The sequence below is a fragment of the Peromyscus californicus genome, unplaced genomic scaffold (genome assembly GCF_007827085.1).
Source record: "Peromyscus californicus insignis strain IS unplaced genomic scaffold, ASM782708v3 Scaffold_4__1_contigs__length_199733344, whole genome shotgun sequence".
Classification (NCBI taxonomy): domain Eukaryota; kingdom Metazoa; phylum Chordata; class Mammalia; order Rodentia; family Cricetidae; genus Peromyscus; species Peromyscus californicus.
Genome location: NW_026294562.1, coordinates 62,070,117 through 62,082,615, shown reverse-complemented (window position 1 = coordinate 62,082,615; position 12,499 = coordinate 62,070,117). Strand labels below are relative to the sequence as shown.

Below are 12,499 nucleotides of genomic sequence, written 5' to 3'. Positions count from 1 at the left end.
GGTGGGAAGACCAGGGGATGACACTGGGAGCCACTGGGGTGGGCGTCTTCAGTGTGATAATGTTTGCCAAAGCTCGGGCAGCCTGCACAGGATACAGGCATTTGTATCCTGTGGTTGAATTTTGCCTTGATTAAAAAAAAAAAAGTCCGCCGGGCGGTGGTGGCGCACGCCTTTAATCCCAGCACTCGGGAGGCAGAGCCAGGCGGATCTCTGTGAGTTCGAGGCCAGCCTGGACTACCAAGTGAGTTCCAGGAAAGGCGCAAAGCTACACAGAGAAACCCTGTCTCGAAAAACCAAAAAAAAAAAAAAAAGTCCAAAGTACACAGAAAATGTTAATAGTCATTTATCTTTGGGAAAATGATGCGAGGGATGCATCGGGCATTTGTGGTAGAGGAAGCTGCAGGAAAACATGGTGGTCACAAGGTCACACAACCCTCCATGGCCCACAGGAGGCAGGTCATTGCAAAGCAGATGGCCAACTGTGCTATGCATCAGAGCCACACCAAATGACACTTTTCCAAAGTTAAACTATGAGACATGTCTTACTACATAAAGATAGCCTGAATGTAGAAACATCTATGAATACCACCTATGAATACCATTCAAAACTAACGGTTGGTATATATAAAACTGTCTTCCCTGCTGAAATACACTAACCTTACACAAATGTTCTATCAGTGTCTACTACTTATTATTTTCCGGATCTCCCTTCCCAGGAACAGTGGGGCAGCGAGCTTCGTGGGCCAGCCCAGGAATCACGCTATCCCAGGGCCAGGGGAGGATAATGACACAGCTACAGTGTAAGCTCACGTTACCTCTTTCCGCTCGGCGTCAACATGCATTCTCGCCTGTGTCACAGCGGCCTCCCTGCAAGAGCTCGCCTGCTTGGCTTGTTCAAACAGCGTCTTCAGCTGCTGGGCTGTGCTGAGCAAGGAGTTGACCATCTCTTCCAGGTACAGCCAGCTCCGCTGGTCTGACATCTCCAGCCCACTGACCACGGTGGGAGAGACAGCTTTGGTGGGGGTGGAGGGTGGCACAGCCAAGGCAGGCAGGGATGTCAGGACTAGAGGTAGAATGTGGGACAAACAAGAGGTTAGTGACGCCGGGCGGTGGTGGTGGTGGTGGTGGTGGTGGTGCACGCCTTTAATCCCAACATTCAGGAGGCAGAGCCAGGCGGATCTCTGTGAGTTCGAGGCCAGCCTGGTCTACAGATCGAGATCCAGGAAAGGCACCAAAACTACAGAGAAACCCTGTCTCGGAAAAAAAGAAAAAAAAGAGGTTAGTGACTTCAAGCTTCATACAGCCTCACTCAGGTGTGAGGAGAGCAGGTGGCGAGGGGACAAACTGAAAGGAAAAGGTGAAAAGGTCCTGTCCCTACTCCTTGTTCACATCCCCACATGTCTAATGTTATCAGCCAAAAGTCTTCCTCAAGGGCTGATCACTCACATCATGAGACCTACAGCCCAAGAGAGAGATAAATGGCAGGCAAGGCACCCAGAGAAGGGGCAGCCGTGAGACACGGAAGGAAACAGCCACAGGAAAAGCACACCAAGGACAGGGAATGGAGACTCAACCAGCCCCACACGCAGGAAAACCAAGGCTCATCTGGAAAGTCTCTCTGGGGTCTGCAGTCAATGTGGGCCTTATTAAGGACAGTGGGAGTCATGATTGTCATGCCTGGAGAAGAAGGCCACCAGGATAAACAGAAGGGAGCAGTCATACTGTGATTTTATACTCACTAGACACTGTGAACTCACCCTGCAGGTAGGTCTAGAGTAGACACGTGTGTGTAGATGCAAGCCCTTTCTACCTTAGTCTACTGAGTGCACTGGAATAGACACACCCTAACAGCCGTGAACACCCCACGTGACAGGGCTTCTGCAGGATGCTGTTTCTACTGCACAAAGCCTCTTTCCAGTCCCCACTGTGAACTGGATAAGGCACACCGTCATCACAAGGCCAGCACTCAACGGTTCACGGCCACTGTGACTTAGGCCACATACACCACTGGCTTCTGAAAGGTGAGGAGAATGCGGGCTGGCAAGATTGCTCAGTGAGGAAAACACTTGCAGCACAAGCACAAAAACCTGAGTTCAAATCCCAGGAACCCTGTAAAAGCTAGATGTGACAGTGCACCTCTGCAATCCCAGCATGCCTACGGTGAAATGCGAGGTTAAAGCACGAGATTCCACTCTGGAATGCGAGCTAGCCTGGCATGGGCAGAGGAAAAACAAGAGACCTTCTGCCAGATACGGTGGAAGATGAGGACTCATACCCGAGGTTGGTCTCTGACCTCCACGTACACTTGCTCTAGTGCACCAAAGGAGTCATATGTCCATACTCACATACACACAAATGTGTGCAAAACACACGATAGGTAGGGTGGTACATGCCTTTAACTCCAGCACTCAGAAGAGGCAGGTGGATCTCTGGGAGTTCGAAGCCAGCAAGTCCCAGATCATGCCAGCCAGAGCTATCCAGACCCTATTTCAAAACAACAAAAAGGTACACCTTCCCCCCACACAAAAAGAATGAAAGAGAGAGAGAGATGAGAAGGAACTTCGGATGAACCTCAGCTGTCGGGTTAAGGCAGAAAATAAGAAAGTTCCTGCGATGAGGGGCAAGTCAACACAGAGACCACCTATGGGGTTCCTGTTCCCTCCTACAGGGCTCCCATCTCGGAGGATGAGCAGAAATCAGAAAAGCAGCAATCATGACCCACAGATTAAAACAGGAAGCCCTATGTCCAAGCTTGTGCAAAACATGATGAGGCTTTGTAGACCTCTGTGGACTCAGGAACCTCCCATGAGACTTCCCTACCTCACTCAGGTGCCACGGTTACCCTGAGCAAGAAGAGGACAGGGCTCAGAAGACACAGCAGTCCATGGTCTATCCCAGGTCTGTACCATCATTGACAAAGACACACCAACCCATGCCACATGAGTCAACGTCACAGAGTCAGGGTAAGGGACATTCTACATGACAGCTGTTGGTAACCTCCAACAAGGCAGACGAGAGGCCGAGTGTCAGGGGACAAAGTTCAGGAAGCAAGTCACTGGGGCCACCAGTCACTGGCTCACGGGTGACCAGTGAGTGCTTGCTTACTGAAGTCTTGAGTTTCAATCTTTTTTCGTTTTTGGTTTTTCCAGACAGGTGCTGGATTAAAGGTATGGGCCATCACTGCCTGGCCATACCATCTTCTCTCTCCTCTCTCTGTGTGTGTGTGTGTGTGTGTGTGTGTGTGTGTGTGTGTGTGTGTGTGCGCGCGTAGGAAAAAAACAAAACACTGAAGCATGTTGTATGAAGACTGCAACTACTCTTAAATATTTAGGGGATAAAGCTCTTCGTATTTTATTTATAACTTTTTTTGAATATCTGAGGTCATTTTCAAATTTTTGTTTGTTTTGTTTTGTTTGAGACAGGGTTTCTCTGTGTAGCCTTGGCTATTCTGGACCTGGCTCTGTGGACCAGGTTGGCCTTGAACCCATAGAGATCTGCTTGCCTATGCCTCCTAAGTGCCAGGATTAAAGACATGTGCCACCACTGCCCAGTCCCCCAAAAAATCATTTTAATGTTATAAAATATGTGTTCTCCTGCAAGCTGAGTGCCAGATGAGCAGTAAAGGACATAATCCCCCCAGGGCAGCAAAGGGTCCAGCCTGCAGCAGGGACAAGGGAGGAGGCTGAACCCTGTTGGAAGAAGTGGAGTCCGAGTGTGTCTTCAGGATGGAAGGGTTCAGACAGACAGAAGGGAAGATAATGTGAACCAGGCACAGGCCTGTGGCGCATGCCTTTAATCCCAGCACTCAGGAGGCAGAGGCAGGCGGATCTCTGTGCGATCAAGGCCAGCCTGGTCTACAGAGTCTACTGGTGTCAGGACAGCCAGGGTTGTTGCACAGGGAAACCCTGTCTTGAGGTGGGAGGTGGGAAGGAAGATAATGAAGCAAGCAGGAGAGGGGAAGGGATTTTATTTTATTTTATGCTCTTATAGACAAGTTTCTCATGCTGGAGAACCTGACAAATATAAAAAACAAATGTTCATCAGCAGGAGAAGGTTCAGGTAATATTTTATCCATAGTATGGACCTTTAAAAAGTGTACTGACAGGCCGGGCGGTGGTGGTGGTGGTGGTGGCGGCGGCGGCGGCGGCGGCGGCGGCGGCGGCGGCGGCGGCGCACGCCTTTAATCCCAGCACTCGGGAGGCAGAGGCAGGAGGATCTCTGTGAGTTCGAGGCCAGCATGGGCTACAAAGTGAGTTCCAGGAAAGGCGCACAACTACACAGAGAAACCCTGTCTCGAAAAACCAAAAACAAAACAAAACAAAAAAAAAGTGTACTGACAGAAATTTGCCCAAAATGTGCTGCTAAGTGAAAACTCAAGGTCAAACTGCCCACACAAAGAGGGTCATATCTGCTCTCAGCTACAAGGACACAGATACTGGCACAGTCCCTGTGGTGGTGTGAAAGAAAATGGCCCCCAAAGGGAATACACTATTAGATGGTGTAGCTTTCGTAGAGTGGGTGTGGTCTTGTTGGAGGAAGTGTGTCACTGTGGTGGCGGGCTTTGAGGTCTCATATATGCTCAAGCTATGCCCACTTCCTGTTGTCTTTGGATTGAGATGTGAGGATGCTCAGCTCCAGCATCATGTCTGCCTGCATGCTGCCTTGCTTTCCACCATGACAATAATAACTGAACCTCTGAACTGTAAGCCACCCCAATTAAATGTTTCCCTTATAAGAGTTGCTGTGGTCATGGTGTCTCTTTATTAAATAGAAACCCTAACTAAGAGAGTCCCTCACACGAGACACAGCTTGATCCAATTCCATGGTTTGTCAAGGCAAGGAGATAGTCTGCTCACACATTTCTATTGGGGTAAACCTGACAATAGCAATATTAGGTCATTTCAGTCTCTGTGGAAGTAGCCCGATACAAAAGAAGCCTTACACATAAGTGAACAACATGGTTGTGTCCAATAAAACTTTATTTACAAACACGGGCAGAAGCCTGAACCTTGCTAGCCTAACCCAGCACTTCAAGAGAAAAAACAAACACATTAGCACAAGCCTTATTTCACTCACAGGAAGCAATTCTGTGACTGGGGCATGGGTCAGAAGTAGAGCATTTGCCTAGCATGTATGAGACACTGGGTTCCAGCCGCAGCACTACAAAGAATAAAAATCAAGCCAAACCACGATTCTGAGGACAACAGCTTGCATACACATGAATTCTTTTATACTCACCGATTTTGGGATGTGATGTTGGCAATGCAGCTTCTGGAAATGGGGCAATCTGACAGCTGTCCTGATAGCCAGGATAGTGGGGTTCAGGATGGCCAACCCTGCAGGGGGGCTGCACACCTGCCTCTTGCACTGTTAGTGAGAAAGAGGCAGACAGCCTCAGCACTTTGCTATTGGCACAGCAGAATTAATTCCATGTGTCCACAGTTGCATTCTCAATGCAGAGATACCAGCCCTGAGAGGCTGCTGAGTACCTGGATTGTGTACTTTGAATTGATTGACACACTGGGATTTGGGTGGTTGATGAAATAAAATTTATTACAAAAGATATCATCACGTACTTTGCTAACATGACTCTTAGAATATTTAAAAGTACACATGGGATTGTTTCTAGTGGCTGGTGTCAGCCTAAAGCAACGTCTACAAATGCTATGTATCTCTGTGTGTTGGTCACAGTGCTATTTCTCCAATACCCACCAGGCTCCCAACAAGATCTAGCCTTGCTCAAGGCCCTTGCCGAGAAGCCAGGCAACAGACTGCCATAGATGTTTGGACATATCAGGCAGATACTGAGACAACTTACCTGTCGCTCCCGCAAAGACATCACCTTGGGCTGGGCTCTCAGAGATAACAGCAGTAGCCTCTACAGTGGATGCTCGGTCAAAGGTTAGTGCTCCAGAGGTAGTGATCTGTCCTGAGGGTGTCACAGTGACTGGAAAAGGCAAAAGGCATTTTACTCATGGCCAGGCCAGGCCCTGGGCCCGAAGCATGCACTGCTCTTTGCAAAGGTGCAGGCTTCAGAGAGATCCCAGGAGCTGGGCCAAAGCATATACAGTGGCATACCCCACACATGGTATGACTCTAGGAAGCCCATGACCTTGGCACGTGGAGGAGAGAGCCAGACCGGGCAGGACTCAGGCCTCTAGCTACACTGCTGAGTCTGACTGTGCTCCAGCCAGAAAATAAAATGTCAATTAACTTTAACATACTTTGCAGTTTGAATCAAAGGGAAAGACTTCATCAGACTAAGAAATGAGAATCCCTCCACTGGGCTAAGGCAGAAAAACAGGCCCACACCTCAGCAAAGCACTGCTCTGCTCTGCTAGTACTCACAGGTGGTGGCCGCCGTGGCAGGAAGCAGTGTGATGTTCTTGGGGGAATCCTTCTTAACTGGAGTTGTGGGCAGTTCATTCTCTTTCTTGCGCCTTTTGTAAGGGACGAAGAGCCTGACTGGGCCACTCTGGGGAAGAAAGTAAAGCTGACCAAGGGTTTATGGTGCCTGCTTCCCACGCCTTATGGGGTTAGTCTATCAGCACTGCAGAGAGCAGAAGCCCCCCACACCACCACCACCCCGGCTCCCCACAGCCCTCAAAATGGCAGAGAAGACATTTTCAGAAGAAATAGATGAGCAGCACAGCTGCCAAGCAAGAACACGTACGTCCTCAACATCTGGAGCTTTGGATTCTTAGAAGAAAGGAAGTGGGACCAAGTAAAGGAGAACAAGGAAAACCACAGCCTGAAATAAAAGTCAGCAGCAGCGAGGAGAGTCACTCAGCGCTGTCTGCAGACACACGGAAGAAGCACTGGCAAGTTGGCATGGTCTATAATCTCAGCAACCAAGAGGCAGAGGCAAGATGATGTTCAAGAGGTCATGAGTTCAAGTCCAGCCTGGGTTACAGTGTGAGACCCTATGTCAGAATTAAAAAGCTCAGGGCCAGGAGTAGTGGCACAAGCCTTTAATCACAGCACTTGGCAGGCAGAGGCAGGTGGATCTCTGTGAGTTCGAGGCCAGCCTGGTCTACAAAGCGAGTTCCAGGACAGGTTCCAAAGCTACACAGAGAAACCCTGTCTTGAAAAAAAAAAAAAAAAAAAAATCCTTAGAGACATGTGCACAAGACAATCTGGCCGAGGTAATTCCTCAAGTGAGAGTCACTCTTCTGGGTTTGTTAACAACAATTACCCAGCACATCACATGCCTCCACCTGGTGAGTGCGGCCATCACACGTGTGTAATTTATGTGGTGCAAGGCTTTGTGCATGCCAGGCGAACACTCTACCACCTGAGTTACAGCCCAGCCCTCCCCTCCTTCTTCGCGTGGCTCTTTGGCTTCTGCACCTGCACCTCTCCCGCACCTCTCCTGCCCACCTCTCCTGGAGTTTGCTGTTGTGTTGTGTGGTCTGTTTCTTGCTCATCCCCAGGTCTTAGTTTGGTTGCGAACCAGACCTTACAGGCGACACACTGTGGCCACAGTGGGTATTGACACCCACTATACCTGGCTTTTTGCTCTCCTGTTTGTTGGAGGCCATGTTGTCTGGATGAAGCACCCCCTGCAGGGTGTAGTGGTCTCTGAGAGCTCAGCCTGGGTGTGCGGTTACCTCAGATAAGAGTAGGCCTCTGACTGGCTGCCTCTGTTGGCTCCTCTGCTAAGCTGGTGCCTACAGGCAGAGCTACAGTAGGTTCCAGAGTTCCTGACAAATCCCTGCCATGTAAATTGCCATTATCTGAGCAGGTGAATCTATGGCTCTTCAAAGGTAAACCTCTGTAATCTGCTCTTAATCTGAGCAGGCTTTTCTTTTCTTCTTCTTTTTTTTAACCTGGAGTTTTATTTTATTTTTTGATTTCTTGATTTTTTTTTTTTTTTTTTTTTTTTTTTTTTTTTTGAGACAGGGTTTCTCTGTAGCTTTGGAGCCTGTCCTAGACTAGCTCTGTAGACCAGGCTGGCCTCGAACTCACAGAGATCCACCTGCCTCTGCCTCCTGAGTGCTGGGATTACAGGCGTGCGCCACCAACTGCCAGGCATGAGCAGGCTTTTCTTGGCTGTTACTTTTCTTGATTCTCTCTAGCTGATGCACGGCAGCATCTTGCTCTGATGTGGCTACTAGTCTTCCCACTGTTCCCAGAATATTCTTAACTTTAGACATCCCTATAGTCGCTCTAAAACAAAGTCAGTTCATTAAAGGAGTCACAGTTCACACTATCAGAATGGCAGTCCTGCTGTGTGCACAGGGATTAAGGCAGGGCCCATCACAATTTGGAAACTAGCCCTAGAAACAAGCTGAGCTGAAGATGCCAAGCAACAGGCCCAGCCAGCCCGATACAGGGCTGAGGTAAGGGGTCTCACCCTAGCACGGTTGGAAAGTCACTGTAACCCATAGCTGTCAGGTGAGCAAGGCTATAGTCTACTCCTACTGTGAGGTAACCTATCCCTTGTTAGGGAGCTCAGGGGGAACGACCAAACTTGAGAGGAGCCTCCTTCAATCTGAGCTGGAGGAGGAGACCTGGCCCTGCCTCTTGTTCTTTCCTTTGGACTTGGTACTTTACTTAGGTGTTTACTGCCCTGGGGGCCCTGGGGACAATCTCCAGAGATGTCAAGTAGTTGTCTTCCACAGTTTTCACTGCTTACTCTTTGGGGGACAGTCTAGTGGAGCACCTCACATCCCCTAGTGCAGTAGTTCTCAACCTTCCTAATGCTGCCACCCTCTAACACAGTACCTCACGCTGTGGTGACACCCAATCATAAAATTATTTCATTGCTACTTCATGACTGGAATTTTGCTCATAAAAGTGTGATGAGTCATAATGTAAATATCTGATATGCCGGACACCTGATATGCGACCCCTGTGAAAGGATCATTCAACAACACCCCCCAAAGAGGGCTGTGACCCACAGGTTGAGAACCGCTCCCCTAGTGGAAGCCGGAGCTTAAAATCTGACAGAGTCCAGTCTGCTGAGTGGTATTTAAAGACTGCAGCTTGGTTCCATGTCTTAGAAACTCTGCGTCTAAGACTATGTCACAAGGAGAGTGTCATGTGTTACCTTCTAAATGTCACAGCCTTGATCTCATGTTCAGATCTTTGCTACAATCTGAATTCACTTTTATCCATAGTGTAGTCTGGGTCAAAGCTCATTCCTTGCCCAGGAACATCCAATGGTTCAGCACCACATGTTGGAAACTTGGGGTTGGCAGCTGGACTCTGGTCAGTTCCCAAGAGATCTCAGATCCTGCTCACACACTGTACTAATTACCACAGCAACATAGAACTCTTACAAGCCCATGGTATGGGCTTGGCAATTTCAGACTTGTGTTCCGAGGCTCTTGAAAGACTAATCCCCTCATGCTGCTCTGTGATTCCACAGGATCTCTGACAGTCTCAGCCATTCGTTTTTTGGGTTTTTAATGATGTTTAAAGTTATATTATTTTCACACCGGGCGGTGGTGGCGCATGCCTTTAATCCCAGCACTCGGGAGGCAGAGGCAGGTGGATCTCTGTGAGTTCGAGGCCTGCCTGGGCTACCAAGTGAGTCCCAGGAAAGGCGCAAAGCTACACAGAGAAACCCTGTCTCGAAAAAACAAAAAACAAAAAACAAAACAAAAAAAAAGTTATATTATTTTCACTAAACTTTCTTATAGTAGAATCACATTAAAATTAGACAAACTGGGCATGATGGCAAACCCTTTAATCCCAGCACTCAGGAGGCAGAGGCGGGAAGATCTCTGAGTTTGAGGCCTGCCTGGTCTACATAGTGAGTTCCAGGGCAGCCAGACTCTATAGAGTCTGTCTCAAAAACAAACAAATAAACAAAAAGTTTAAATATACTTGGTATTTAAAGGCGAGAGCCAGGCAGTGGTGGCGCACGCCTATAATCCCAGCACTCAGGAGGCAGAGGTAGGTAGATCTCTGAGTTCAAGGCCAGCCTGGTCTTCAGAGTAAATTCCAGGACAGCCAGGGCTACACAAAGAAACCTTCTCAAAAAAAGAAAAAAGAATTAAAAAAAAAAAAAAAGAATTTAGAATCAGGAGCTATTTCAAGGACATTAAAAGATCTATCCGACGGGTGGTGGTGGCACACGCCTTTAATCCCAGCACTCGGGAGGCAGAGGCAGGTGGATCTCTGTGAGTTCGAAGCCAGCCTGGTCTACAAAGCAAGTTCCAGGACAGGCTTCAAAGCTACACAGAGAAACCCTGTCTCAAAAAACAAACAAACAAACCAACAAACCAACAAACAAACAAAAGATCTATCCATGATAAGGTGGGGGTTTTGTTTCCTTGTTGGGGATTAATCTAGGACCCCTCACATGCCAGGTAAGTGTTCCATCACTGAGCTATATCCCCACCTTCTTTCTAGTTTTTAATCCTTGGTGCTGGATTCAAGGTATGCACCACCACCGCCCGGCTTTTAGTTTTTATTTCAAGAGTTTCACTAATTTGCCCAGGTTGGCTTTGAACTCAATCTGTAACCCGGGCAGGTCTTGAACTGTCAGTCCTCCTGCGCCAGCCTCACTAGTAGCTGGAATTTAAGTTGATGCTAGCAGGCCTGGCTGGTGAATACTATGACCAAGGTTGAAAGCACGGAGCAGAGTGCCGCAGGCATGTGCACTAGAACCTCTTTCAAAGGAGATGCTGCTTTGGGATCACGTGGCTCCATAAAGCTTTCCCATTCGGTGTCCTGAACTTCCTACAGCACCTTCTCCCCAGTGAAGGCAGCAGCCTTCAGAGATGAAAACGCCTGAGAAAAGGAGGGCCAGAGCTTCCACAGGCAGGAGGCACACAACACCTAGTGACTTACGAGAGTCATGTCGTCACAACAGGCAGCGCAGGTACAGGAGGCAGCGTGGGGGTTCAAAATACCATCCTGAAACATAGAAGGTGCCAGAGATATCACAGAGGTATAAATATAGGATTATAGAGACAGAAATACAGAATGAAGGAATCTGCCACTACCAGGAGTTGTTCAGTGCTAGACTGCACCCCCACCACCAAGACAAAAATCTGAGCATAAATACAGTCACTTCTGGAAACTTCTTGTCTAGTCTGCGCCACTGCTGGTAGGCTTTATTCTCTCTTCCTAGGGATGAGACTCCATAGACATTGACTAGCCATAGCCAGGAGCTGACCTGGAGCAAGAATCAAGTCTTCTTCCTTGGGCTAGGGAGTGGGTGTAGTGGTTAAGAGTAATTGCTCTTGTAGAAGACCAAGGTTCAAGTCCAAGCACCCAATGGCTGCTCACAATTGTCTGTAATCCCAGTCCCAGGGGATCTGACATCACATGTACCATGCATGTAGTACACAGACACACACGCAGACAAAACACTCATACACATAAAATAAAAAAGTAAAGAAAAAAATATTTTCTTTCTTCCTGGTAAGGAAAATGGAGCAAAAGGGAGGCAGGTGTGGCTGGGTGCTACCAATCTGACTTCCTCTACCTTTATTCTCACGGGTCTGATGTTTCTCTTTTCTGTGCCTCCTGCTACCCCATCTGCTCCCCACAGCAATTCTGAGTCAATGCCAGCACACACCCAGCGCACGCCCAAGAACATCCTGAGAGCAGATAAACCGCTCTGGTCAGACAGTGAGTACATGTCATCAGACCCTGTCTGGTGCCATGTTCTGGGCACTTCCTACTGCTCATCTTAAAGCTGGCGGGTCCCAACGCATACCTGGATGAGGCACTGCAGGGGTCTGCCCGCATAGCGGATGCTTCTCTTCCAGTCCTTGCTGCTGGCTCTTCCGGCCATGGCCTCAAACTCAGTTGGACTGTACCAGTTCTCTCCCTGCTTGATACACCGACCCCGCCCACCTGGAACGAAGTGGGCTGGTCTTTAGAATTCCTCAAGGCCCGTTGCTCGATTATGTCTTGCTGACATCAGTTCCTTCTCCTGCCTTTTTTCTTTCTCTGCCCTGCCTGGCCTCTAATCTCACCTTCCCTCTGGTCACCCAAGAGGCTGCCTGGCAAGTCATATCAAATCGACACTCCACGGCCACTGCAAGCTTCACTGGTCCCCAACAAGCATCAGCCCACTTCAGGAATCCTCTGTCACCTGAGGCGTCTGAGATGACTGGGGAATATGGTTGAGCTCTGCCTCTCCTCTCTCCCGTTTAGGATCAACTATGACTTGTCCTTAGGTCTGTCCTTGCCTTGTGCCCGCCACGGCCTAGGCTCTAGTGACTGGGGATCCATTTCTTCTAACGTATTTACATGACAGACTTGCTTGGCCCCAGTTTACTAAGAGGGCCAAAGAACACCAAGAACCAAGTCTGAACATGGAATGGTGGTAGCCAAGTGCTGCCTCACCTGAGCCGAGCCTGCTCTTGTAGAGAGTGCCACTGATGTTCCGACAGCGCACGGGCAACTCACTGTCATACACGGAAGGGTCCCAGTTGTACTTGGTGCCACCTTTCTCCTGACCAGGTGCCAGTGGGGTAGGAGGGGACTGAGGACCTGGGCAAAGAGAAGCTATGAGGATTAGAGCACAGAGTGA

The 12,499-nt window shown here is 48.8% G+C and overlaps 1 protein-coding gene across 4 annotated transcripts in view; it reads right to left on the bottom strand.

Annotated features, from left to right (window-relative positions):
* The window catches only part of Deaf1 (DEAF1 transcription factor), a 31,814-nt gene that overhangs the window by 14,238 nt on the left and 5,077 nt on the right, over nt 1-12,499 (bottom strand). For all 4 annotated transcript variants that reach the window (XM_052714519.1, XM_052714521.1, XM_052714523.1 and 1 more), the window contains 7 exons: nt 12,313-12,459; nt 11,678-11,817; nt 10,804-10,869; nt 6,349-6,475; nt 5,819-5,947; nt 5,239-5,367; nt 816-1,063 (listed from right to left, as the gene is read on the bottom strand). In XM_052714519.1, the coding sequence (XP_052570479.1) occupies nt 816-1,063; nt 5,239-5,367; nt 5,819-5,947; nt 6,349-6,475; nt 10,804-10,869; nt 11,678-11,817; nt 12,313-12,459 (986 nt within the window). The remainder of the gene's footprint in view (nt 1-815; nt 1,064-5,238; nt 5,368-5,818; nt 5,948-6,348; nt 6,476-10,803; nt 10,870-11,677; nt 11,818-12,312; nt 12,460-12,499) is intronic.